This window comes from Tetrao urogallus (assembly GCF_951394365.1).
Source record: "Tetrao urogallus genome assembly, chromosome: 7".
NCBI classification, from domain to species: domain Eukaryota; kingdom Metazoa; phylum Chordata; class Aves; order Galliformes; family Phasianidae; genus Tetrao; species Tetrao urogallus.
Window position 1 is genome coordinate 37,629,347 of NC_136820.1, and position 23,798 is coordinate 37,653,144.

Genomic DNA, 23,798 nt, shown 5'->3' on the forward strand with positions numbered 1-23,798 from the left:
AGAAGCCCTGTAATTCACCAGCTCCATGCTACATGAGTTTCAATAATCTGCAAACTCAAGCCCTGATTTCCCTGTAAAGCTACAAATTGTAACGCTAAATGGCTAGGCAGAGCCCTCATGCTGATTGCTTTAACCAGTTCCCTCCCAGTCTTGTCAAAGCACTAGCACACCCTAGAAGATCTAGATTCACAGCACGGGAGTGGAAAAGGTCAAAAAGGCACCATGTGACCTTAGCTGACTAGGCTACACAGTCTCAAGTTTTTGTTTTTTTTGTCAGACCCCTGGCACTGATTTTTATTTGCAAAAGAAATTAAAAGTAAACATAAAAAAAATTACATATGGTACATTCTCAAAACCTGAACAGGAAAACAAACCTATATGTAATGAATTAGTAAAATCACTGCAGTTTGCCCTAAATCTATCTTACTGTGACTACAAAAATTGCTATGCTGCATACAGTGTTGTGAAGTTATACAAGCAGTGTTCATTTTCCCTCATATTTAGGATTGACCACAGTTGTCACTGCACTCTTGTAAATAGGATTTTCACCCTAGAAAAAGAAAAATATTTGCATTAGCATTCAGAGATGTGAAAAAAGCAGCGTTTTTAACAAGAATGAACATTAGTTTAAGAAATTACTCAATGTTTTGTTTGTACACAAACAGCTTAAGTAAAGCTAGTTTTCCCTCTAGCAACTTAAAGGCATGCTCAGCTAACAAAGCAAAGCGTTAGGCACGATCCTACTCAGCTGATGTCACAGATTTCTTTTAAAGCTGCTGAACCTCATACGCTCCTATCTCAGGCTGAGCAGTCAGCTCAAGTCTGGAGCCCAATAGGGTTTTTAAAGAACAGAATTGCAAACAATATCATTTGAAACTATGACTGTTCAATGACCACATCCTGCTATAATTAACATTAAATAGCTTATTTCATGTTATAATCGAATTCTTGAAACACAGACGAAAGGGCTGTACCATCTTAACAATACATATTCAATATTCAGTGTTGAACATCAGCACTTGTAATTCTCTTTCTATTCCTGTAGGCTCCCTCCTCTCTCCTGGTACGTACAAAACGCGCAGTTAAATCTCAAAGATGGCTGTCGTGATGCAAACACGTTTATCTTAGTAAGTCTTACTCCATTTAAGGCACATCCTTGTACACCTAGGATGCACAGCTTAAACTCTAAATGAAGAGATGAATCTCATTAGAGGAAAGGCTATTGCAGGAATTCTGCCAGCACAGGCTAGATCTCCTGTTCTGTGCTCTTACCACAGCTGAGCTGCAAGCTAAATAAATGTGGTTTACCATCATCAAACTCTTCTGTGCATGTACAAATAATTCCTGAGGAAGTTCTGCACAGAGCAGATGTCAGCCTAAGGACAGCTCTGGCCAGAACCATATCTGGTCTTCATCACCAGTAGGGGAGTATCTCTCCCTTTGAAATTCTTCTCAACTAAGATGTCTTATTACACCATAATTCAATTCTACGCTATTCAATTACATAGCATTTAAAATATTTCAGGTTAATTTTTTTTTTTCCTACAGTCAATCAAAGGAAATCCTGCTCCTACCCCCTGCTCCCCACTTCTGGATATCATTTTTTTTCTTTCATCTTTGATAGTCTGGCTTTTGGTGTGGAACAAATTGTGTCTGGTGGAGACTTATTGCTTTAATAAAGCAGATTTTCAAGTAGATTTTTATTGCTTTATACATAGCACTTGAGATCAAATGGCATAGAGGAGGCGTTCTGTAAAGTGTCAAAATCAAGCGATTAATATTCATACATAAAATGGGTCGCATCATGCCATGAGATGCTGCTCTGAATGACCTTTTCATTTGTAAGGAACTTGAAGCACCTATAAACGTACGTGATTTATAGAGATTAGACATGTCTAGTTTTTTTTTTGTTTTTTTTTTGTTTTTAGGGTTATAAAGCTGAAAATCAACTACAAATACCACAGGATGTGCCACAAGGTGACGAGGTGAGGAAAAAACGACTTGGGCTGAAACTTCTATAACCGCTCCTGGGAAATTCTGTTACCTTCTGTGTGCAAGACCTAGTAAAGGACAAGCTGACTGATGCACCCAAGCAACAGTGGCTGCTGCTAGGGCAAGGCCATTTAGATGGGGTTCTGCCTTCGTCGCAGTTCTTCTCCAACAAAGAGTATTTCTCCTTAAAGTAGCCTTTTCTCCATGCAAGGAACAGAAAGGCACATCCAGTATTGCCAGGGCTGAGTCACCAAACCTAATCTCTCAGCTCCAGAAACTGGACTGCTACACAGTGTCTTTTTCCTTAAATCTGTATTCTTTGCTAGCTCCTCAAGAGGGGAGTCAGCATCATCTGGTTTGAGGTGAAGCTGCAACTAGGGGTCCAGTGTAGGCTAAACTCAGTAACGGCAAAAGACTTTTCCATCAGATCCCAGGCAATGCTCTCTTATTTAAAAACCTGTCCTCTACTAGTTCAGAAAGAGATGAAGGGGTGGAGGAAAAGTATTTATCATGGAAATAGTGTTGCAGCTAACTCTCAGCCAGATAAATTACCAGGGCAACATTTCTTGCTCGCCCCCTGCAGAATATTTTTATGCTAAGACTTCGCAGTAGTAACATGCAGATGAAACTGGAAGGCAGAAAAGAATCCAACTGCGAGGGATGAGAGCTTTCATCATGTTTAAATGCTTGGCAACGTTATGTTGACTGTTTTCTAGATAAGTTTTAACACAGACTTCTCCCCCCCCCCCTAAAAAAAGTAAAATGTATAATGCAGAGAAAATCTGTAAGCTTAACAGGCTGTATCATATGCAGACTAGAAAATACATACAGAGCTTTTACAGAGCAAGGCATGGTATAACATTTGTTGCACCATGCTTTCAACCTTCAACGCTCACATACAGTGAGGTGTAGGTTTGCATTTTTTCTTACAAAAGAGAGAGAACTTCAGTCAGTTGTCAGTCCAAAATTTAGCAGTAATGCTTGGAAATTTGTAGGGTGTAGTTGCTATAATTAATTTGAATTTGGAATCAGTTCAAAATGCAGTAAGTCTAATGCTTTTTCAAGAGAAATAATGATATGAAGTATAAGTGCTCTTTCTTTAGCACAAGGCTGATTTTACAAAGAAAGTGAAACACTGTACTGTCTTCCTGCATACTTGCATTTGTGTTTGCAAGAACTCTCGGAAATGCACAGTGAAATTTAGGTCACAGGATAAGGCACTTAACAAGGTGCCTCCTCCTATCAGCTGAAGTGTCTCAGGTCCCATTACAAATAATGGAGATTCAGTCAGCACAGCCAGAACTGTTCAGCTCAACCTTACACTTCATCAGCTGAGCAGCTTATGTGGCTCTACTGCCTTTTACCAGAACAGAGGTACCCAAATACTTCCACGAAGCAGGCACTGACAGCACTGGCCTTGCCAGCTGCACTCAGACACTGCATCTCAGCCCCGGCTTAGAGAGATCGAGCTAGAGCTGTTCATTAGAAGTGAGATGGAGGTAGCAAATGAACACCCTCTAGTCTAACACAACCCTCACCCCACCTGGGCCCTTTCACAGCTGGGACACAGAACAAACTTTCAGAGGTTAGCAGCGCTGTGCACTTTTAACTGGTGACTAGAATATGGTACACCAAACTTGCTTAGACAAATGCTACTGCTCTTTAAGTAAACCCATTTCCTTTATGCCAATGCAGAAAATGCATTGATTTAAGCATGCGACATTAGGAAAAAAGCTTCTGCCATGAGCCCTTACAAATGAAAACATCATGCACACTTATGCAACAACAAGATGGAACAGTAAAAACCAACAAACAATAACTATACACAAAATATGGTGAAGTACACTGGAATAAAGATAGAGATATTTATAAAAGTACCTTTAGCAGAGAATAAGTGCCACGTGCTTATAACAGTACTCATTTTTAACTAGGCTGGGCTGTTCAGAGGTAAACAGTTTAGCCCGGTGTTGAATGAAGATGACCTTACAACACAGGATTCTTCTCCATGGATTTACTGTTTCAACAGTCACCTGGCGTACCTACCTTACTAATGGTTGAAGTCCTAAGTCACTCTAAGGAACTGCTGCCCAGAATGCTTAAACTTCCCCAAATACAGTGCTCAAGAGCTGGTTCTTACTATTTTCAGCTCTCATAAATGTTTTTACTTGTTTTACTATAATTCATAATGATGTTCTACAACGTGACTGTTGTTCATTATTTTACAGTCATGTAAGACAGGCATCTGTCAATCTGTAAATACAGCGATTGAATCAGAGGGTGAAGCAAGGGCCACACTTCAGGGGCAATGCATATGGCAGAGGGCATCACGCTGTGACTGGTGGAAGAAAACCACTAGCATACTATTAAAAAATACTGTTAATGGCCATTTTAGACCCTCAGAAAATCTTTTATTGGGAAAAGGAGGATTTTCTCCTTTTTCTTCCTAAGGCCAACCTACTGCGCCAATGCTTTCCTGGTGCTTGATAAAACAGAAAATGCCTCCCTCTCTTTCTCTCCAGAGTTCAGCTATTTCTATGAATACGAGCAAAAATAAAATCATACATGAAGACCCACACACTGTCATATTCCTTTTCATCTTCACAAGGGAGTGAAACAAAAAGGCAGAATTCAATCTTTCCATGAACAAAGGAAGGAGGGGAAAGCTTTTAGCAGTAAGTAAATTTTGAGGAGAAATGGCAACACTGAGGACATCATATCCTGGGAGAGTCACAGAGCAGAGAATGAGACCAAAGAATGGAAGTTACACACCACACGGTTTGTTACATGCTTGTTCTGCAAGCAACAGAACACACAACTCAGTGAACAGCACAAAAGATGGTAATGGAGACTCAAACAGATGGATTGCATGAAATGTTAGAAAGGAACAACAACTCAATTTCCTCTCCAAAAAAGCGCAGAGAAGGAAAAATGGAAGGAAGGTGAACGTGGTTGGTGTGGCAAGCATAACAAACGTTTTTTACCACCAATTTGGGATACACTGAAAAGTGAAATGATTGTAAAGAGAAAAGGCAAGTACGTTTATGAGGCTAGAACTCAGAATGCTAGGCAAAGTATTTGGAAATGTTGTCACGGAGAGCACAGGCAAAAACTTAAATACTTTCTATTCCGATTTTCTCCCCTCATTTTCTCTTTACAAAATCTTTTAAGTGCAATGCCGAGAAAGGGAGATAGCAGAAAGAACGAAATTACAGACAGCTCCTTCTCTTCCACTGGCTCCTGAACCCTTTGATATTTATAGGGATGCACTGCCTCCCCTACTTTCTCAGATTCTACTTCCTCCTCCCTTTATTCCATATTTCTTATCCCTCAACATTCATCTGACACCCACTGCCTCACTATCATCCCCACCTCCTTCACCAGCAACTGGGTGTCCCAGGGAAGGAGGAGACACCCTAAAGCACTCAGGAGAGTGCAAGAGCAAAGTCTGTGCAGGTTATCTGTCACTTCTGGTTTACCATCTTGCTGTTTGGGGTGCTGCTGTTTCTTGTCGGGTATGAAGAGAACTGAAGTTAGCAGTTCCAAACAGAAATTAGGGATTCTCACAAAGTTTAATAGGACTCAGAAACTGAGGAAAAATACATCCGGAGGGGACAAGAAATGTTCTGCTCTTGTGTGAATTTCTTTTCAAAGGAGGGCCCTAAACTGACTAAGCTACAAGGGCTGATACTACCAGTTATAACAGAAATAGGAATTGAACGGACTAGGTGCATATTTAGTTACCAAAGCAGCAAAGAATATGCATTTCACACTACAAATATGGGACAGTTCTATGTTGATAAGCCAAAGCAGTTACAAACCCACTCTGTGAGGCTACCCTGAATGTTTCCAGACTTATTCTAATAATAATAATTAAAAAAAAAACAACCAAAAAACAAAAAACGGTGATATTGACAAGCTGGGATATCTCAGGAACATCTAAACTAGGTTTGAAAACATACCAGCTTCAAGCAAACTTACTGTTGATTTGAGGGAGTAGAAGATAAATTCTTCCCTGAACTTCTGTTTTTCTTCACAATCCAGAAAGCTTCATAAATCCTATCTACTGTTCTGTTATATACCCACTCATTTATCCACAAGTAGTTCATGAAAATAAATCACTTGTAGAATAGTTTTGTAAGCCAGTACTGGTGGTATTAGTAAGAAAGCAATCCTTCTGTCAAAACAAGTTAGATTTTCAAATTGCATTCTTTAAAACCCCACAACCAAAGCAGCAGTAGATAACTGTGCAAGACTCAAACTGTGATAAACTGACTGTGACACACAGTGAGTTTGAAGTGACATGCAAAGGAAACAAAAGGAAGAAAATGAAAGAAGATACAAACTGAGACTTAGAGACCAGCTTTACGTCCATAGTTTGGGTTCTTGAAATTGTTAATAGGACTCTTGTATATTGGGTTTTCTTGCTGAAGTAAAAGAAATGGTCAATTTCAAATAATTCAACAGGAAAAAAGTAACATTCTCAAGTACCACCCAAAAAATCATGCTACATATATGTAAAGAAAAGCGTTAGTAACATTTTTCCCAATGTAGAACTAATTCATTTTCTTAAATAAAAAGGTTTCCTAAGAGATTTTAAAAAAATTCTTCTCATCCAGTGCACATGGGAACTAGCAGATGCCTGCATTTTCCCAAAAGCAGAAACCCAAAAGCACGCCTAAGCCTACAGACCAAAGGCTTATGTTTCTGACTTGTTTTTGTTGTCAAGACGCTGAGAAGGTTTCACCAAACCAGTAGCAACCACTGTTCTGTTAACGAAATCTCTTGCTGAACTGTTCTGTCACCATCACATTTTCTCTCTGGAATTTTATTCCAACTGAAATTACTACTGACTTTTCTAAGTCAAGATGTACTTCTTGAAGAGGCCTGTTTTATTTATTTATTTACTTTTATTAATAACAAATTACACTTGTTTCAAGTCAGCTGAAAATAAGGATACTTGTGTATTCCTGCCCTATGGAAAAACAATCTGAAACAAAAAGGAGGAATTGGGAGAAATTCCTGTCCTAAGGAGAAACAAATTGGAAACATGAACGGCATGTGAACAAAAGAAATCTATTCCTCACCAACTACCATAGCTGTTATAGAGATAAAAGCCCCCCAGCTTACCGTATCCCACTTGGCATTCATCTTCTCCTTTTCAAATTTAGCAAATTCTCTTCTGTCATGAATGATCATTAGTAGTTTCCAAATCAATAACAATGCAAGTCCAATAAGAACAATTCCAGCAACCACGCCAGCTACAATGGGTATGATGTCAGGGCCACTGGGGCATTCTAGGGTACAAAAACAAGAGAAGCATGACTTTACAAAGTGGTAATGATGTTCAGATGCTGTTAAAAATGTACATTTTGTACTGAAGCCGTTATTTTAAATATCTGAGGAATGCTAATACTACTTTCATGTCAAATTACAGAAGTTTGGAACAGCACATCTTTGGAATGTTCCAGGTATTTGTCCTTCTATCTTTTTGTTTAATCTTAGCAACAGAATAATCACTATTCTGATGATGAAATCAACAGACTGGTAACCTCTCAAGCTATTCATTTAGAGAACTCGGACAAAATAACTAGTAACTGTATTTTAAACATACAGGAGCTCTAACTCAAAGATGGTGCCAGAGGGACAAATGTCTGGTTAGTCAGTCAGTGGCCTCTATAGACAGCATTATAAGGGAACGGTGTTCCTCTTTTTTATCTCAGATTAGCTCTATTACTTATTTCTATGTATTTAGCAATTAACACTTTGCTTCTATGGGACAATGTTTTCAGGATATTTTCTCATCTTGGGAATTGGTCTCAGCTGAAGGTAAAAAATCCACATCTTTGGATAAAAATATTGCACACCTTCAAAATAAAGGAATGTTTGAAAGTAAGAACATAGTTGAAAAATGCAGGAACTAATGGGCAAAAATAACCTCGAAATTAACCCTGTTAAAGAACAATTCTCAATAGTCACAAACTGAAGGGCTTCTGTAGAGTTCAAGGCACTAACTGAAGGTATCACAAGCAAAGAGAACTCCTGTTACTCCTATGTCCATATGAACAGTGATTCCACAAACTGTGGACTCCAAATCTTGGCAGATGCTGCTGTAGGGGTGAGAAGTGGGAAGAGATAGGGCAGGGATTCTTTGGGAATGAGTAAGGAGTGAACATCTGCTCCACCAAACCCAGCTCTGCCAGGCAGAACTTGCTCCTCTAGTGCCCATATCATACAAAATCCTCTTGCAGAATACAAATTCTTCAGAAGCCTTGGTTCCACTCTTATCTAAGGGCAACATAAATTTATATGGGAAGAAAAGGCCAGTTTCCATACATACTGGGTGGGTGTTGACTTGTCCTAAGAAAATATGGGGCTTAAGATCTTCCTTTCAGTACTTTAGAAAACATTTCTAAAGAATTTAAAACATTCTTAATTAGAAGTACTATTTTACTCAGAAAGAAAACAGAAGCCAAAAAACAGAAAGCAAAATTCAGATACCTACAAGTTGCTGCAGGACAAGTAATACAAGCCCAAAGTCACCAAACAGAAACACGAAATGCACGAAAAACAAACTTACATCTCTGACTGATTTAAAAAACAGACAAACAAAAAACCAAACTTGTTTCTGTCAGCCCAAAGCTTAGAAAAAACAGGTCTAGAGAGACTTAGATTTTTAAAATGCCACTTCAGTTCTGAATATCTGCAGCTCTCACGCAACTAACAGATACTGTTTGTGAATGCAACTCAGGCAGAACAACCAGAGCTACTTTACAGTATACGACATCGGTGAGAATTAAGGCGAAGGAAGAGAAGGCAACATCAGGTTTCATACCTGGTGTCTCTACCACATGGACACTGGCTTCACCATTTGAATTGACGGAGTACGTGAAGTAGAACCAGCAGTCATCGACGTCCTTTTCTTTGCAGTGAGACAGTGGATCGGGCTGGCCGGGCTGCGGCAATTTATCTCGACTTTCCACCCGTGTCATGTTAAAATGCATGCATTCCTGAGAACATGTTTCCTTTTTTTCTCCCTTATCGAAAGCTCTGCACTGAACACAATCCCTGTGGAAATACACGATCAGAAACAATGCTTGCTCATATGTTCACAGAAGCTTTTTAGCATTTAATGTAAAGAAACGTAAAGGAGAAAGAGGAAAAAAAAAAAAACCAAAACCAACATGGACATAAGAGCAAAAAAAAAAAAAAAAAAAAAAAAAAGATGACTTTTTACCAGTCAGAACACTGATGTACCTTTAGATTAACAAAGACCTGCTTTACCAAATTCCTGGTTTAACTAAATGACTCACAAGCTTCAAGGACAGGGAGGGGAAAAAACCAACCAACCAACCCTAAGAACTAAATGTCTAAAAGGAACGATATCTACAACTTTTTCAACGTTTCCACCAGGAAAATGAATACCCTCAGACAACGGTAGGAACAGAAGGTTTACAATAAAACACTATCTGAGGTACTGGGCTGAGAAGGACAAAGTGGCTGAGGAATTTTATGATAAGTTACCACTCTGAATACATCACCAAAAAAAGCAGACTGCTCAGGAATTTTACAGCAGCTGAGAGAATCCTTAATGCCAGGAATCAGCACAGCCACCAATCATAAATTTATTTCAACAGTTTGTATGCAGAAAATCCTTCACTTCCAAAAACCTGGATTTCCTAAGACAGGGATGCAAATTTCATTGGCCCTCACACATCAAGGTTTAGTTTTTGCCTGTCAAGAATAATTAATAATAATATCTATTAAATAATAACACATGATGGCGTTCTTTCAATAAGTTTTTTTTTTTAAAACATCTTAAAATTAAACAAGTCTTTAAAAAGTGCTTAGCTGAAATTTTAACTCCTCTGGAAACAGCAGCATACTTCTGCTTATTTTTTGCTATGTGAATTTCAAAAGGCCAAGATGATGGGACTTCACAGCCTACTGCTTTAGGCCTACACTTTCTTCAGCTCTACAGAACGTTGGCTGTTGGTAATCATACATAAAGCTGTAACCTGTCCAGTCAATCAAATCAATCTGAATGGATAAAACCGACTGAACAACACACACATTTCAGTGCGTAACAAAAAAACAGCAGGGAAAGAATTTAAGAGATAAATAGTCTACTTGGGAGCAATCAAAATACTGTTTGTGTTGTATTTCTTGATCCTCATCCAACAACTTCCATTATCTAGAGGGATTACATGATATTCCTACATTTCAGGATAGGACAGAGCACAGTATCAAGAGCCTCATTTTCAAATTCAGCGTAAGTATGTATCACAGAGCCAAACTAACATAAGCTGGGATTTGCCTTTCTAGTTACTTACTTGTGCTCTGCACAGACACCAGCGCACGTCTGACACATCTCACATGTGGGGCCTTGGAATTTGGGATCTGTACAATTACAAGTACCACATTCACAGGTTCCCCTTCCATTGCAAATCTGTCTGTTCGCTGCCAGGCAGGGAGTGGTATCCAAAGAACAATCACAAGCACTGCCAGTGAAGTTGGGGAAACACTCGCACACTCTGCATTTGCAGATACCATTTCCTGTGCATTGAAAAGATATTTCAGTGTAATCAAGTCTAACGTTAAACACATTTATGACAGTAAGAAACAAATGTTTGCCACTTTAGGATAGACACAGGGAAAAGAGAACCCCAGTGGGCAAAAAAGGAAGACTGTAATAAAGCAAAAGAGCTACAGATTTAATTCCTTAAAAGAAACTCTGCTTACAGAGGTTTCTCTCCTTTCCCCAATTTCCTACATTAGGATTTCCTTCCATAAATGAAATAACAAGATTTGGGACAGCTGGTCATGGCAGTAACTCATGGGCAGAGAGCAACACAGTGTTGCTTCGGCTGAAAGTTGCGTTGATGCACTGATCACTACTGTCTCTGAACCTATCTTTACATAAATTTATAAAGTAAGATCTAAAAAGATCTTGGACTTGTATCACAGAAAAAAGAAGGACTTTTGGCTCCCTAAAACCTCATTCAGCTGCTGCAACTTGCATCCCCAATGGGGCATTTTGGATGGAAAGATCTAGGACTACATCTCTCCATCTCCATGGAGAATCAAGTGTTTAGCTCAGTGCTCATCTGTCACCACGTATCTTAGGACAACACCACCATTGCTCCTATCCTTTGGACAGCTGATGAGCAACAGGCATATTCTGAAAGAACCAGGCAGACTAGGTATTCTCTTAATTCAGTTAACTCTTAGTGGCTTCTCTGTTTTATTTCTGGATCACAGTCGAAACTGAAGCAGTAGTTATATACCCATTGAACACTTCCACATATAAAGGAGCCTAAGGAAGTTAAAGGGTGAAAATACGTGCATCAACATTAAATTGAACTGTAGGTGCTACAGGATTTTCTAAATTGCTTTTGATCCCAGAACCAACTGCCATTTAGAATCTTGTTTCAAGAACTTAAGACATCTCCCTGGGTCTTGCACATTCTAAGCTTCACTCACCTCTAGAATAGTCTCAAGATAGCATCTCCCTGGTATCTTGTCAAGTACCAATTCAAACACTAAGCTGTAAGTGAGGTCATTATCTCTTTTTATTGCTGCAGTGGTTACACTGAGCCAATATAACTTCGTAACATTAAGACAGTTGTCTTAGCATTCTTTACTATAATATCTGAGCATAATTCTGTAATAAACAGCAGAAGCCAAATTTACTTCACATCCTTCTTGGAGCTGTGATTCAAGGAAGATGAAATGTGTATAAACACACTCTATGCTCATGACTGCAAAGAGTTGTTTTATTAATAGATGAGCGTTTTCAACCACTGAAACGCTGCATGTTGCCTCTGTTATCACGTAGCTATGTATTTTTAAGCTAAGTACAACTACTTTACAGGCTACAGTTGACAGATTTGTAAACTATTGGCCAGTTTTCTTACAGAGAAGTCTGAAGTAGTTTCTCACCTCCACAAATCAAGCCGTTTGATCGATCGCAGTTGAAGTTATCACATTCACAATATTTGCCAGAATACACTTCGTTGGTGTTTTCTCTTTTCTTGCATACACACTGTCCACAAATGCACTCTCCATTGTTGCTGCATATTTCTGTACTGTTCTCCCTTCTGCAGTAAGCATCCATATCCTCACTATTTACTTCATCTGTACTACATTCACAAAGTCTTCCGATACGTCCTTCGTTACATCTGCAAAGTAAGAACATGACTGAAAATGTGAAAATCCTCCTCTCCGGGCAAATGAAACAGCTCTTGAAGCTGCTGGGTTTAGCTGGATGAAAATGATCTTACATTGATAACTTTTTCCAGGTAAGAAGTAGTGTCACCACCCCTAGCTAGATTGCTACATAACCACTATTAATCCCTCTCTGGTGTGACAGAACAGCAGCTACTTTTAAGAGACAATAACTGCTCGATGTAGCTGCTGTCAAACTTCACTGAAAGAAATCTCCCAAGAACAGCAATTAGGCAGGGGAGTAGCTGATCTTCAGAGCTGCTGAGCACCAGCAAATTCAACTGGGACCTTTGGGATTCAGCATTCTCACTGTCAAGGCTAAAACACTGATGAACAAATGGAGGTTATTCTTGTTCAGCTATTGACAAACTCAAACAAGCTATTGTCAAAAAGACAATCAGAAATAATGCTTCCATCACAAAATTGCTGCTGTTGCCAGAGAAGAGCACTGTTCTTACCTGGAGGTTTTACCCTTGTGACAAACCGCAGGGACTCTAGTAACAGTGATACCAAGTTTAGTAACTGTTTACAGACAAGGATGGGAAAAGCTGCTTCCAGCACAAAAAATAACTGCAAAATTAAGCACTTTATCTATTGTATATGGCTTGAAGGAGCTTATTCATCAGCTTGCTTAATATTAAGGAGTTACTCATAACTCAGTCTTTCAAGCACTCAATTAGCTACTGTCATCAGCCCCACCAGGAACACTGTCCTATACTCAAAATCCCATAAGCTAGAAGTCAATAGTTTTTTCATTATTTTTAATAAATAGTCATAAAGTTTTAAGAACAAGATTTATAACATTTTTATATTTTTATTTCTTTATAGATGCAGTCTATTGAGCAGGAACCATCTAGTACAGCTCCCTGAAGTCCTGGATCCAATTTTCCTAGGGAAGTACTTAATTGCATCCAACTCTAACCATTCATGTCTCAAGGGTTCCCAACAAGAAATGCTTTTCATTTTTGCTCTTGGTTTCTTGGGAAAAAATGGCTTAAACCCTGACTTACCAAGCTGATATTCAACTACTCTCCTGCTGGCATTTAATTGCAGAAAATCCAGTACAATGGGAAAAAACAGAAGTTCCAAAAGCATAATTATACAAACGATTAGATCTATACCCAGAGATTTACAATGCAATTGGAAGAAATATTGTAATAAGGCCCCCAAAAGTTATAAACAAAGCAAGGAAAAGGGAGCAAGGAGGGGAAAAATCCAAAATAAAAGGCTGCTCTCTTTACTTTTCCCTTCTTTGAAGCAACTAGTGCCAATCTGGGTAGGAGTTCCTATCACAAACTAGAAAGCCTCTGAATCTCTTGAAATCAGTAGACTTTACATTAGAAAGATAAAATTAAATCAGTATCAATATTTGCAAAAGTATCACAAAGTAATCATTAATTTTCTCTGCCATAAACACAGACTTTAAAATTAAATGCGGGAAATAAAACAAAGCCTTAAGGCCTATATCCTTTAAAGGATTAAATCAAGGCCAAATTCTAATTCTGACTTGTACAACAGTATCAATCTAATGACTTCTAGCACAGATTATTTGCAGACATGAGGTACGTCAAAATGCCCTACAGGAAAGAGGACCGTAACAATAATTCTTGTTCTTTCACTAAAGAACTATTAAACTCAAATCAACTTCAATTAAGCAAACAAAGCTATAGCTCATATTCCCCTCTTGCAAAGATGAACAAGCTGTCTGTTTATCTACCTGCATGCTCCACATTCAAACGTCCCATTTCCGTCGTGGCAGGCGGGGCTGTTCGGTTCTCCTTCGCTTTGACACACACAATCACAGATGAACTGGAGATTGATTTCCACTTCTTCAGTGAATCCCAGTGGTTTAATTTTAATTGTTTCATTTTGTCCTTTCTTTGGACATTCATTTGCTGTTACATTAATCTCAAACCTAACCTGCAAACAAAAATAAATGAAGTCTCACATTATTAAAAGGAACTTTGTACAAAGTAAAGAAAACACTAAGCACTAGAGATTTTAAGTGAAATTTGAGAGTAGGACGTGCATTGTTGGTTACCTCATCTCCTATCGAAATGTTGGAACATTTTCTTCCATCTTCCTGTGTGTCGTTCACTCCATTCTTGCAGTATGATTTGTAACTGATTGTCACTCCTTTTGGTAGCTTACTGTTTTCCAGGATCACCTCTGAAGAAAGGGACTAAACCAGTAGTTATTAGCTAACTTAGAATGGAGTTGCAAAAGCACTTTGATGGAAAAATCCAGGACAGTGCGCGCAAGGTAGCTCTCTGACCCTCGTACTGATGCAGAGCCATCCGTACACTTGGAAGTGCAGGATGTGTATGAAAATGAGCAGAAGAGGCTCTGGGGACTCGATCCCAGTTCTGATGTGTGTTGTGTCCAGTGGCTCTCATGGGGGAACATGAGCTGTCTCTGGCTCTGAACACAACAGAATCCAAGCATGATGCTACCCCTCTCAGGAAATGCTGTGGAGTCTGCCTGTGCCCAGCAGAGGGACACTCTTGGGGCTGGGCAGTGCTGGGGTGCCCAGAAAGCTCAGCTCACAGCTGCTCATGGCCATGCCAGGTAACCCCTTATCACACCTCAGCCCGGCTACATGTGGGCATTGGGAGACATTTCTTTGTGCTGTGTGCTCCAAAGGGGGAAATGGTGCCTCTTGGTACAGCACAGCTATGAGGAAAATATTCTGGGTCCAAATGTAGGAGCCACTGATGTTGATGAAAACATTTTTCTTGGAGTCAAGAGAGTGCAAAGGGGGCCTCTGCTTTTCTAAACGGAAGAAAGAGAGGTAAAAACCTGAAGGCTCTAAAGAAACAGGTTTGTGTTATATTTATCCTTCACAATACTAACCTCCTATTTTGTAGAAAAATTTAAAATCCACCTTGGAAAAATTCATAACTTAGAAGCAAGGAAAACAAATACCATGCAAACAAGATTTGAACTTACATTGTATGCATCAATGATCAACTGAATGACATTGCTGGAATTGGAAGACAATGTTCCCACTGCTGATTTTGGTATCAGGTTTTTCAGTTCCTGTAAATATTTACAAAAGTAAAAGGAAAATTACAGCCTTGCTAACAATCCAAGTATAAATTGCACTGTAGATGTGTGTGTGGTGATAGTGCGTTATTCAAAAAATAAGGCTGAAGTGTTGTCAGCTTTTTGAGATCATACCAAGAACCTCTGGAACAAACAAATATTCACCTTTCTCTTCTGCACTTTGGCAATAAAGGCATTCATGTTACTGTAACAGAATAAAGTAAAGATATTTTCTTGCAAAAATTAGCCACCAATCTTCATGATTTTAAAAAAGAAGCACAAGACTTGTAGAGGTAGGCAAACAATTTACGATTTTCAGAAGAAAAAAAACCATTAAAATTTGAAAGGAGGAAAAAAAATGCATCTCCTTCACACAATCATTTCCTATTTCATAATCGTACGCAGCAGTTCAGTTAATTTTAACCGTGAGGAATATAAACAGATCACAAAGAACAAAATGTGTTCCTTCATAAGTGGCTATGCTAAGCTATTTTGCTGTAAAACCATTCAGAAAAGGTAGCATTACAAATATGTTCTCCACCCCCTTTTACTTATTAAGAAAGTCAAGGAGGATTATTTTCTTAAGAAGTACAAGATCCATTTTCTCCTTGGAAATTACGCACACACACAGCATCACTTTGAACAAGTGGGGAAAAGGGGAAAAGCTTAACAATAAAAGCATGAATAGCCAAATACTGGCTCTGTGATCATTTCCATCTCTATTTGTTCTAATTTCCTATCAAGCAGCTCTAATAAATTCAGTCCAGATCTAAGTCAGCCTCTTAGCTGTCAGTCTCTTCAGGGGAAAGAAGTGCAGAGACCTGAAAATGCATTATATATCCTTACCTTATAAACTGCCTGAAACTCTTCAGTAACAGCAAAAATTGTCTGAATATTGTTCTCACTAAGCTTCTGTACCAGATGAGCGATAGAGGGATAATCCTGTTTAAATTAAACAAATAAATAAAGCAAATCAAAGTTACGATGCTCAGGAGAAAATCACTGTTAATATTTTGATGTTGTAAATACAAAAGAATTTTAGAAGCATTCATAAGACTTTCAACTAGCCAGCTTATCTTATAGCTCCAAATCAAAGCCACCCCTGCAAACCAATATCCATCCAAAAGATTCCACGTATGCCCCAGGAAGAGAGCCGGTTTTGGAAGGGACAACAGAAATGCTGCCACACACCCTGACACTGAAATCCTCCAATTCCTAATTTCAGTATTCTCACAGTTACCTTCAATATTTTCCCACACATTTGTGAAAAGGTATCTGACTTAATACCATTAAAACCACTTCTGGTACTGTTACGGAATAAATGTAAGTTGTCACTGGGGAAACACCATCTTAAATTTAGGAATATATGAACGTGCAAACTTGGTAAAGCTTACTGTGTTTACCCTATTCAGTAAATGTTTTTCTTTTCACCTATCCCCTACTTCACCTCTCAATAAACCAAAGCAGCCATGCTGCTAACATACTTACCATAAATTTGGTATTGTAAGATTTCAAGTAGTCTTAGGATTCTACAGAATCTCAATTAGCAATTAATGAAAAATTATGAGCAGCATACTCAATCAGTGAGAGCTCATGCTCAAATGACTCCAAATGCCTAACAGACTTAAAAATGAAATGAAATGAAATGAAATAAAAAGCCAACCCTCATGAACAGAGACAGGTGAATCTATCATTTGGGTCCCAAAGTAAATGAAGCCAAGTATGATGCTATGTAAAACCGGGCAGAAGTAGAAATACTTCTGAGCACAAATAATAGTGGAAGTATGAAATAGCAGGATAGAGCCAGCACCAGAGTTTGCCAGTGGACGAGCAGAGTTATTAAGCACCACAAATGAAAGTTGACATTTCCTGCAGTTTTCCAACTATAACATTAACTCTTGCAGTTTTGCTTTTCTCATACAGAAATCATTTGATTTAATTGAGAGGCAAAAGTAAATTCCGTAAGATGTAGTGTTCAGAAAATATGCCACTTGGCTGAATTGATTTTTTTTTTGAGTTAAGCACAAAGAATATTAATTTTCCTAAAGACAAAGTGAAAACTTACGTAATAGTGGCTCATTGTGTACATATTATTTTCCAGGTGACATTTCCCATCATTTGGTAAAACAATTCCACCAAGTTTACCATCCCCTGCAAAGTGAAATCCAGCATCCGTGGAGAACACCAATAGCCTTGTAACATTTCTCCATCCAATCTGGTCCTTAGGAAAAAAAACAACAACCAGTTCAGGTATTTTGTACCACTTTTTTTTTTTTTTTTTTATAGCAATATGGACCAATGTTGAAGAGTTAAGTGCATAATAAAAATAGAGAGTGCATGATAAACTTAGGAGAAGCCACACGATGAAGGGATCATCCTGAAAATTATATAATTCACTCAAACATGCTCATGTTTAATTGTGTGCTCTAAAGCATTTGCTGCAGGATTTTCACCAAAGGTAATGAACATTCTATCTGCTCTTTTAAAACAAGACTCCGGATTGCTTCAGGAAGCGCTGACACCTTACACTGCTCAACAGCGTAACAGTGCAGTAACAAAGAGTAACCTCAGGTATCGCTTCTGGGGAGTTCGTATTGCACAGGAACATAGAACTGTCTGTCAGATCAGAAACATGAAAGGCAGCAGTGAGCTGGATAAGAACTCCAAAAACATACAACAGTCTTGTTTGATCTACTTCTGTCTAAGAAGCTGGTAGGAATTCATCAAGCTACTCTGAAACCTGAGCTAGAAGGAGCATATAACATGAAATAATTGGAGCATAATTGCCAATTCACAACTCCATACACTTGTGAGCAGAATTTGACTTTTCTTTTACAGAAACCTTTAGAAACATCAATTTTGGAATGCATTCATCTTCTGTGAACACAACCTGGGACCATGTGCTTCACATGTGCTGGTTTCATCCACTCTATACATGTCTACACAAAACAAGTCAATGTATTCACGCAGCCTGCCCAGCGTACCTTACATTGCTAGCAAAAGTGGGACAAACTGAAACATCAGGCCAGCCACCATGAACACTAAGCTGTATTATTGCTATACTTCATCTAAAACAACAGTTAGAACATTTCACTTTAAGAAAACCAATACACGCTTACCCCACAAACAGCAACTTGCATTATTGCATCAAATCCACCTTCAGGAGAATCCAGATTCCCAGAAATGTGCTGTTTACCTACAAGCTCATTGAACTTATTTCCTTCACTAGTAAGACTGAGCACATTTTTATAGCTAAATGGACTCGTACAGTTCTGGTCACCTGTACAAGGATTTCTGAGTTTGGCTGGTGTTGTACTTATATATGGCATCACAGTTTTCTCCACAAAAGAGCCAAATCCTAAGAAAAAAAAATGAGAAAAACTCTGTGAGCTGAAGAATGTAGCTCTCTTATTTACAGAACGCAAACTCATTATAGATGATCTGACATTGGAAATGCTTCTCATACTTGTTTACATTCTACTTTCTCCACCACGTATTTCCATATTTCTCAACAGATTCTATTCAGTCACAATACTGCTAGTTTTAAAAAAAGTCCCTCTCCATACGTAATTGTGTGAAGAACGTCAGGAAGGAAACATTTTAATAACAAATCTTTCTTACCAATTCGAAAATCTGAGGTTATTTTTTCCATCTCACGCATGAGAGCTGTTCCAAGGCTTTTCACATTCTCTAAATCATCTTTCATAGAATAGGAGAGGTCCATGAGATAATAAAGGTCAATGGGGTAATCTTCAGCTCTCTTAAACTTCAATGAAAATGTTTGTGGTTCCCCTGTTTCGCAGATTAAACAACAAACAGAAGCCATTACAAATTCCACAAATAGCACACTGGCAGGAAAAATGCCTCTTAAAGTCAAGTCTTGCAGATATTGATGGAGGTTTTGAACTAATTAATGGTGATCTTTTTCTTCTGTTAATTGAAATGATTAACATGAAATTACAGTGCAAAAAATTCAGAGCATTTCTTTCAGATGCCCAACACCACACATCTAAGTCATTTTATCTCCCCACAGAAGATACTAGCCTGACAAAAATTAAGCTTTCCTTACTTCCTGCAATTTTAAATCTTGATGCTTGCAATAATTTTAACAGGGTTCCTGTAAGATCTAATAACATAATTTTTCCATATTTCCATAGATTTATTTGCATCCAAGATGACTGCAGGAATTCTAAGGGTTTAGTTTAGGAATAACAGTGTTAAAATAGGTTTATAACACAACAGTTCTGGGTAGAATATTTAAAGGTACTCCGCATCAAGTATAGACTGAGAACATAGAAATAGCAGTGAGACAATTTGTTACTGTCTGTTGCAACTGGAAGCCCAGGCCCTGAGTTTTGCCAACAGTAGCACATGTCCCGCTCTGATGTTGGAAGACAGCACAGAACTGCCCTCAAGTTAAATGGAAAAGAATTCTCTTGCCTATTGTATATGAAATAAGGAATGGATTTAGAAGTCTTTTTTTCCACCCCATCCCTTCGTCACTAAATAGGGATTCTGCTGCTGATTAAGTCTGCTCAATGGTTAGCAAATATTTGGTTAATATTAGGAAAATAAGATGGGTAAAGGAGATGAACACATGGATCTGGCAGCTATGCAGCATGCTTTGTTAAAAAGCAAACAAACAAACAAACAAACAAGCAGAACAAAACAAAAAATTTAGAGTCCTTAGCTACTGCTTAAAAGCACAGAAAACACTCCCTGGGTGTGCACAGTCTCTAATCAGAGAACTTGTGACCAAGGGAATTGCCTGTAAACTGAGCACTGAGCTTTTGGGTCATTAGGTTTCGGTTGCCCAGGTCCCTCATGTGTCTGCTGAACACTGTGTCAACAGGGTGATGATAATTTAGCCTCTTGAAGCTGAAAGGATAATTAGAACTAAACACCAAAACTGCAAGAGGACTTCTGCTCCTTCCTTTTCTTTCCTTCTCATTATGCTAAGCTGCCTCAGATCACCTTGCATTTATTACAGCAGCCCCCTACAAGCAGCTAGCTCCATGTATAGGCTCTTCTTCCAGGTAAACGCAAGGTATTTTCTGGACATCTTTACAGCACCTAGGAACTCTCCTTAAGAACAGTCTCCACTGTGTTCAAGCACTGTGTGAACTACAGGACTTGTTTCCTGCTATCCATTTGAATAAAATCTTTACGGGTTTGAAATGGTACGTAACTGCTCAGTTTTCATTAATTCAGTTCTGTGTCCACTTCTTTAGCTTCTGGAACCTATTTTATACAGCAAACTGAAAATCTTGCTGCACACTGCAAAACCATTCAGCTCAGGCATGCAGACTTTGGACAACTGGAATAATTCAAGGAATAGGATGTGCTCTCACAACCTCTCCAGGCTTTTGCACACTCTTCCACATCCATTTCAAGAAGTGGCACTGCAGAAAATCAACTGCATACTACTGAAAACGAGAGAATCTAATCTTTTTGATACATCTAGAGAACTAAGCGGACATATTTACCATCTGTATCAGTTTTCTCAGAAGATCTATTGGGAACAAGAGATAAAAAACTACCTTATCTTTTATAAAAATCTGTCAGTATTCAAAGTACCTCAACTCCTGGGGTTAACCTGAATAGTTCTGCTATTACTCATATAACCTGAACAGTGATCATTTCTGAAACAAAATGACTACACATTCAATACACAAAGTGCAGTTGTGGTGGTGGCAGGAAAATCATATAAGAACTGGAACGAAACCATCCTTACCGACTCTTAGTTGCAGTACTAATTTCTGTGGCTGGATCTGTGTAATGGCCTCTGGTTTCAGCTTCTCTGCAGCACCTATCTTACGATTTGTTACTTCTCTATCTTCAAGCACCCGCTTGCTACCCCTAGGATTTTCTATATCTTGCTCAGGACAGCCTTTACTCTTCAGTGCTGCCAAGTCATCACATCGGGCAGATGTTGGTTCTCCTTCTTGCAGAAAGTCCTAGAAAATATGGATGAGTAAACATTACATTTACAGCTCTGCAATCAGTTATATTCTACACACAATACTTTTTTTTTTTTTAAACCATTATTCCATACTTCAAAAAAATGCAATAATAAAACACAGTAGTTCATATTTTACTCAATGCATCAGTAACAGTAGCTTAATCCAGGAGTTTGCATCTACGTAGACTAAACTGTGTGAAAGATATCAGCAAGATGAAAGAAAATAGGCGTATTTCCAATGTCATCACTGGCAGAAGCAGGGCATCTTTGTAGATCAGCTACTCTGGAAGTTACAGCTGATGGGAAAAGCTCACATCTTCACACAGCTGACAGTTATGTGAACTTATTCGTACAGCCTACTTTCCAACTGCCCTCCCTTCTTTTTTTTTTTTTTGAAAGGCTCTAATTAGTGATTATGTAAGAGCATCTCAGTAGTCCACAATATAACAGAGGAGATACACTGACAGAGCAGGGGAAAGACAGGCAACAATTCTTTTTATATTGAAGGAAACTCAATCCAAAAGTAAGATCCATTAGCAAGAAAAAGAAAAAAAGGCAACAACAACAAAAACCTCTAAACCAAACCACACCCAGCCTTGCTCTGAGCACAAATTACCATTCCCTCAAACATACAAAAACGCTCTAATCTGAAACACGAATAAATATGGTTTCTAACTGAGGACAGTCAATCTCATTTTTCCCTCTCCTCAAAGCATACATGTAAATACATATATCTTACAGCTTGTCAGATACTGATGAGAAGCTGATGAAAGCCTCCAATAAATCTGACTGCTTAAGGCCAAATTCTGAAGTCAGGTCAGTTTACTCGAAGTGCCTAAAGCTTACAAACTGAGTGGAGGGACAGTCAGCACACACTGCATGTGGGTAAATACACAACATCATCTTACAGATGAAACAGGAAAATTTCCCAGTTCTCAACCATAATAAACCCATCCTCACAAACCAGTCACCCACCCCAGCTCTACACAAAAATGTGAACATCTTCCTTTCAAAAACAAACCTCAGCTTTCTTCCTCTACTCCATCCATGTCAGTCCTAAATTACCTCTTATTCTAATGTCACTGAAAGAATACAGTTAAATATGTCCAGATGGACTGCATGCTGGAATGATTTTAAATAGCTACGAGATGGCCTGTAAAATCTTCAAACACTTAACACTTAGAAACAGAAAAGTAAACATGTTATGAAAAGGATCTACTCAACCCTGGACACTGGGAAAATCAGGGTACTGAATTTCTAAGTACAAATAGGGATTCAAGGAAGAACCACAGGAAACTACAACTGACAAAAATAGACAGTTCTATACATTTGAAGTATTTATTTAAATTTGAAACCAAGGGAAAAACAAACCATGAAAGGAATTGTGCAATACTTACTGTTTTTTTACACCAACCACAGTTTGGTCCTGCCTGTATACATTCCCCACATGACTTTGCATTGGCTTTTATGCAGTCACTTCCACCTATGAAAGAACACAGACAGGACACTTTATTTATAAAGAAGTGCTGACAGTAATATAATTTTAGTTTGCTTCATACTGGTCCCATAAACTAAGTTCTAAGTACAGACAGGTTATTAATAAGAGACATGAGTGACATATTGCTATTGGAACTCATCTAGCATATTAATCATCCTAAGTAATCGCTAAATTTAAATAGTTTTTAAGCAACAGTAAGCAGTAAAGTCAAGTGATTTACCTTGCTGAGCAGATCCACTCCATATCAAGCAACAGAGGATGCCAACCCATGTGAGCAATGTTAAATTAGTCTGAAATACAAAACCAGATTGCGTGATTTACTGTGACTAGTGAGCAAAAAAAAAGCTGCACCAAAGAACACATGTAACTATGTTGCTTCCCTGGGGCATTAGGTACACAGAATACCTGATCACATGTCCTTGTCCACATCAATTGGACAGATGAATGCGTTTTCATCTGATACAACCACATTTGTGGACAAACCCTGTATTTATGAGACATCAAACGAGGAAGCTGCTTCTTACATTCTTTTGAAAAACTCTTGCTAGGTAAACCATCAAGGTATGAGGAATTTGGACAAACTCAGGGCGAAAACCAAAACCTGACAACATATTAACATCCTATTTAAAAATACTGATGCTCTGTATGTCATCAGAGAGAATCTTCCAAATAAAGATACTGGAGAAATATGAGAGAGAAACAGAGCTTCCTTATTCGAGTCTCTGCATTAAGGCAAGAAAATCTTCCAGGCCCTTTTCAAAATCTTTTCCAAGGAACCTTCAAAGGTTACAGCCCAGCCTGGCACCTGTACTCCGAACTAGCGAGCTCCTGTCAAAAGACGTTACTTAAAGCATCACTGATAAACACTCTGCTATTTTTTTTTCCTTTAGACAAGAGAAAATTAATGGGTAACTTTCTTATTAAGGAAAAGACGCTCTACCCTTTTCCCAAAGCTACAAACCTCAATGAAAACCTGCCAGAGCAATAAATACATGCAAACTGTATAATCTATATGCCTTGTGAAACAAGACTTGAATGCTTATGAAGTATAACCTACAGTCACTGAGCAGCTGTGTT

The 23,798-nt window shown here is 38.5% G+C and overlaps 1 protein-coding gene across 3 annotated transcripts; it reads right to left on the reverse strand.

Annotated features, from left to right (window-relative positions):
• Positions 1 to 484: 484 nt before the first annotated feature.
• Positions 485 to 23,005, reverse strand: ITGB1 (integrin subunit beta 1; the record flags this gene model as incomplete). Of its 3 annotated transcripts, XM_079538657.1 has the most annotated exons (15): positions 22,942 to 23,005; positions 22,621 to 22,706; positions 20,996 to 21,218; positions 18,883 to 19,053; positions 18,381 to 18,619; positions 17,327 to 17,482; positions 16,108 to 16,203; positions 15,166 to 15,255; positions 14,258 to 14,398; positions 13,934 to 14,136; positions 11,932 to 12,170; positions 10,323 to 10,545; positions 8,825 to 9,057; positions 7,120 to 7,286; positions 485 to 550 (listed from the first exon to the last, which is right to left on the reverse strand). In XM_079538657.1, exons 4-15 carry the CDS (start codon positions 18,983 to 18,985, stop codon positions 485 to 487), a joined length of 1,956 nt encoding a protein of 651 aa, XP_079394783.1. In that variant the 5' UTR covers positions 18,986 to 19,053; positions 20,996 to 21,218; positions 22,621 to 22,706; positions 22,942 to 23,005. The 3 variants fall into 3 exon arrangements, with proteins under 3 accessions (XP_079394783.1, XP_079394785.1, XP_079394784.1); XM_079538659.1 differs by lacking the exon at positions 22,942 to 23,005 and having other exon boundaries at positions 17,327 to 17,476; positions 18,375 to 18,619; positions 22,621 to 22,698; XM_079538658.1 differs by lacking the exons at positions 485 to 550; positions 22,942 to 23,005 and adding an exon at positions 6,342 to 6,416 and having other exon boundaries at positions 17,327 to 17,476; positions 18,375 to 18,619; positions 22,621 to 22,698.
• Between the last annotated feature and the right edge of the window lie 793 nt (positions 23,006 to 23,798).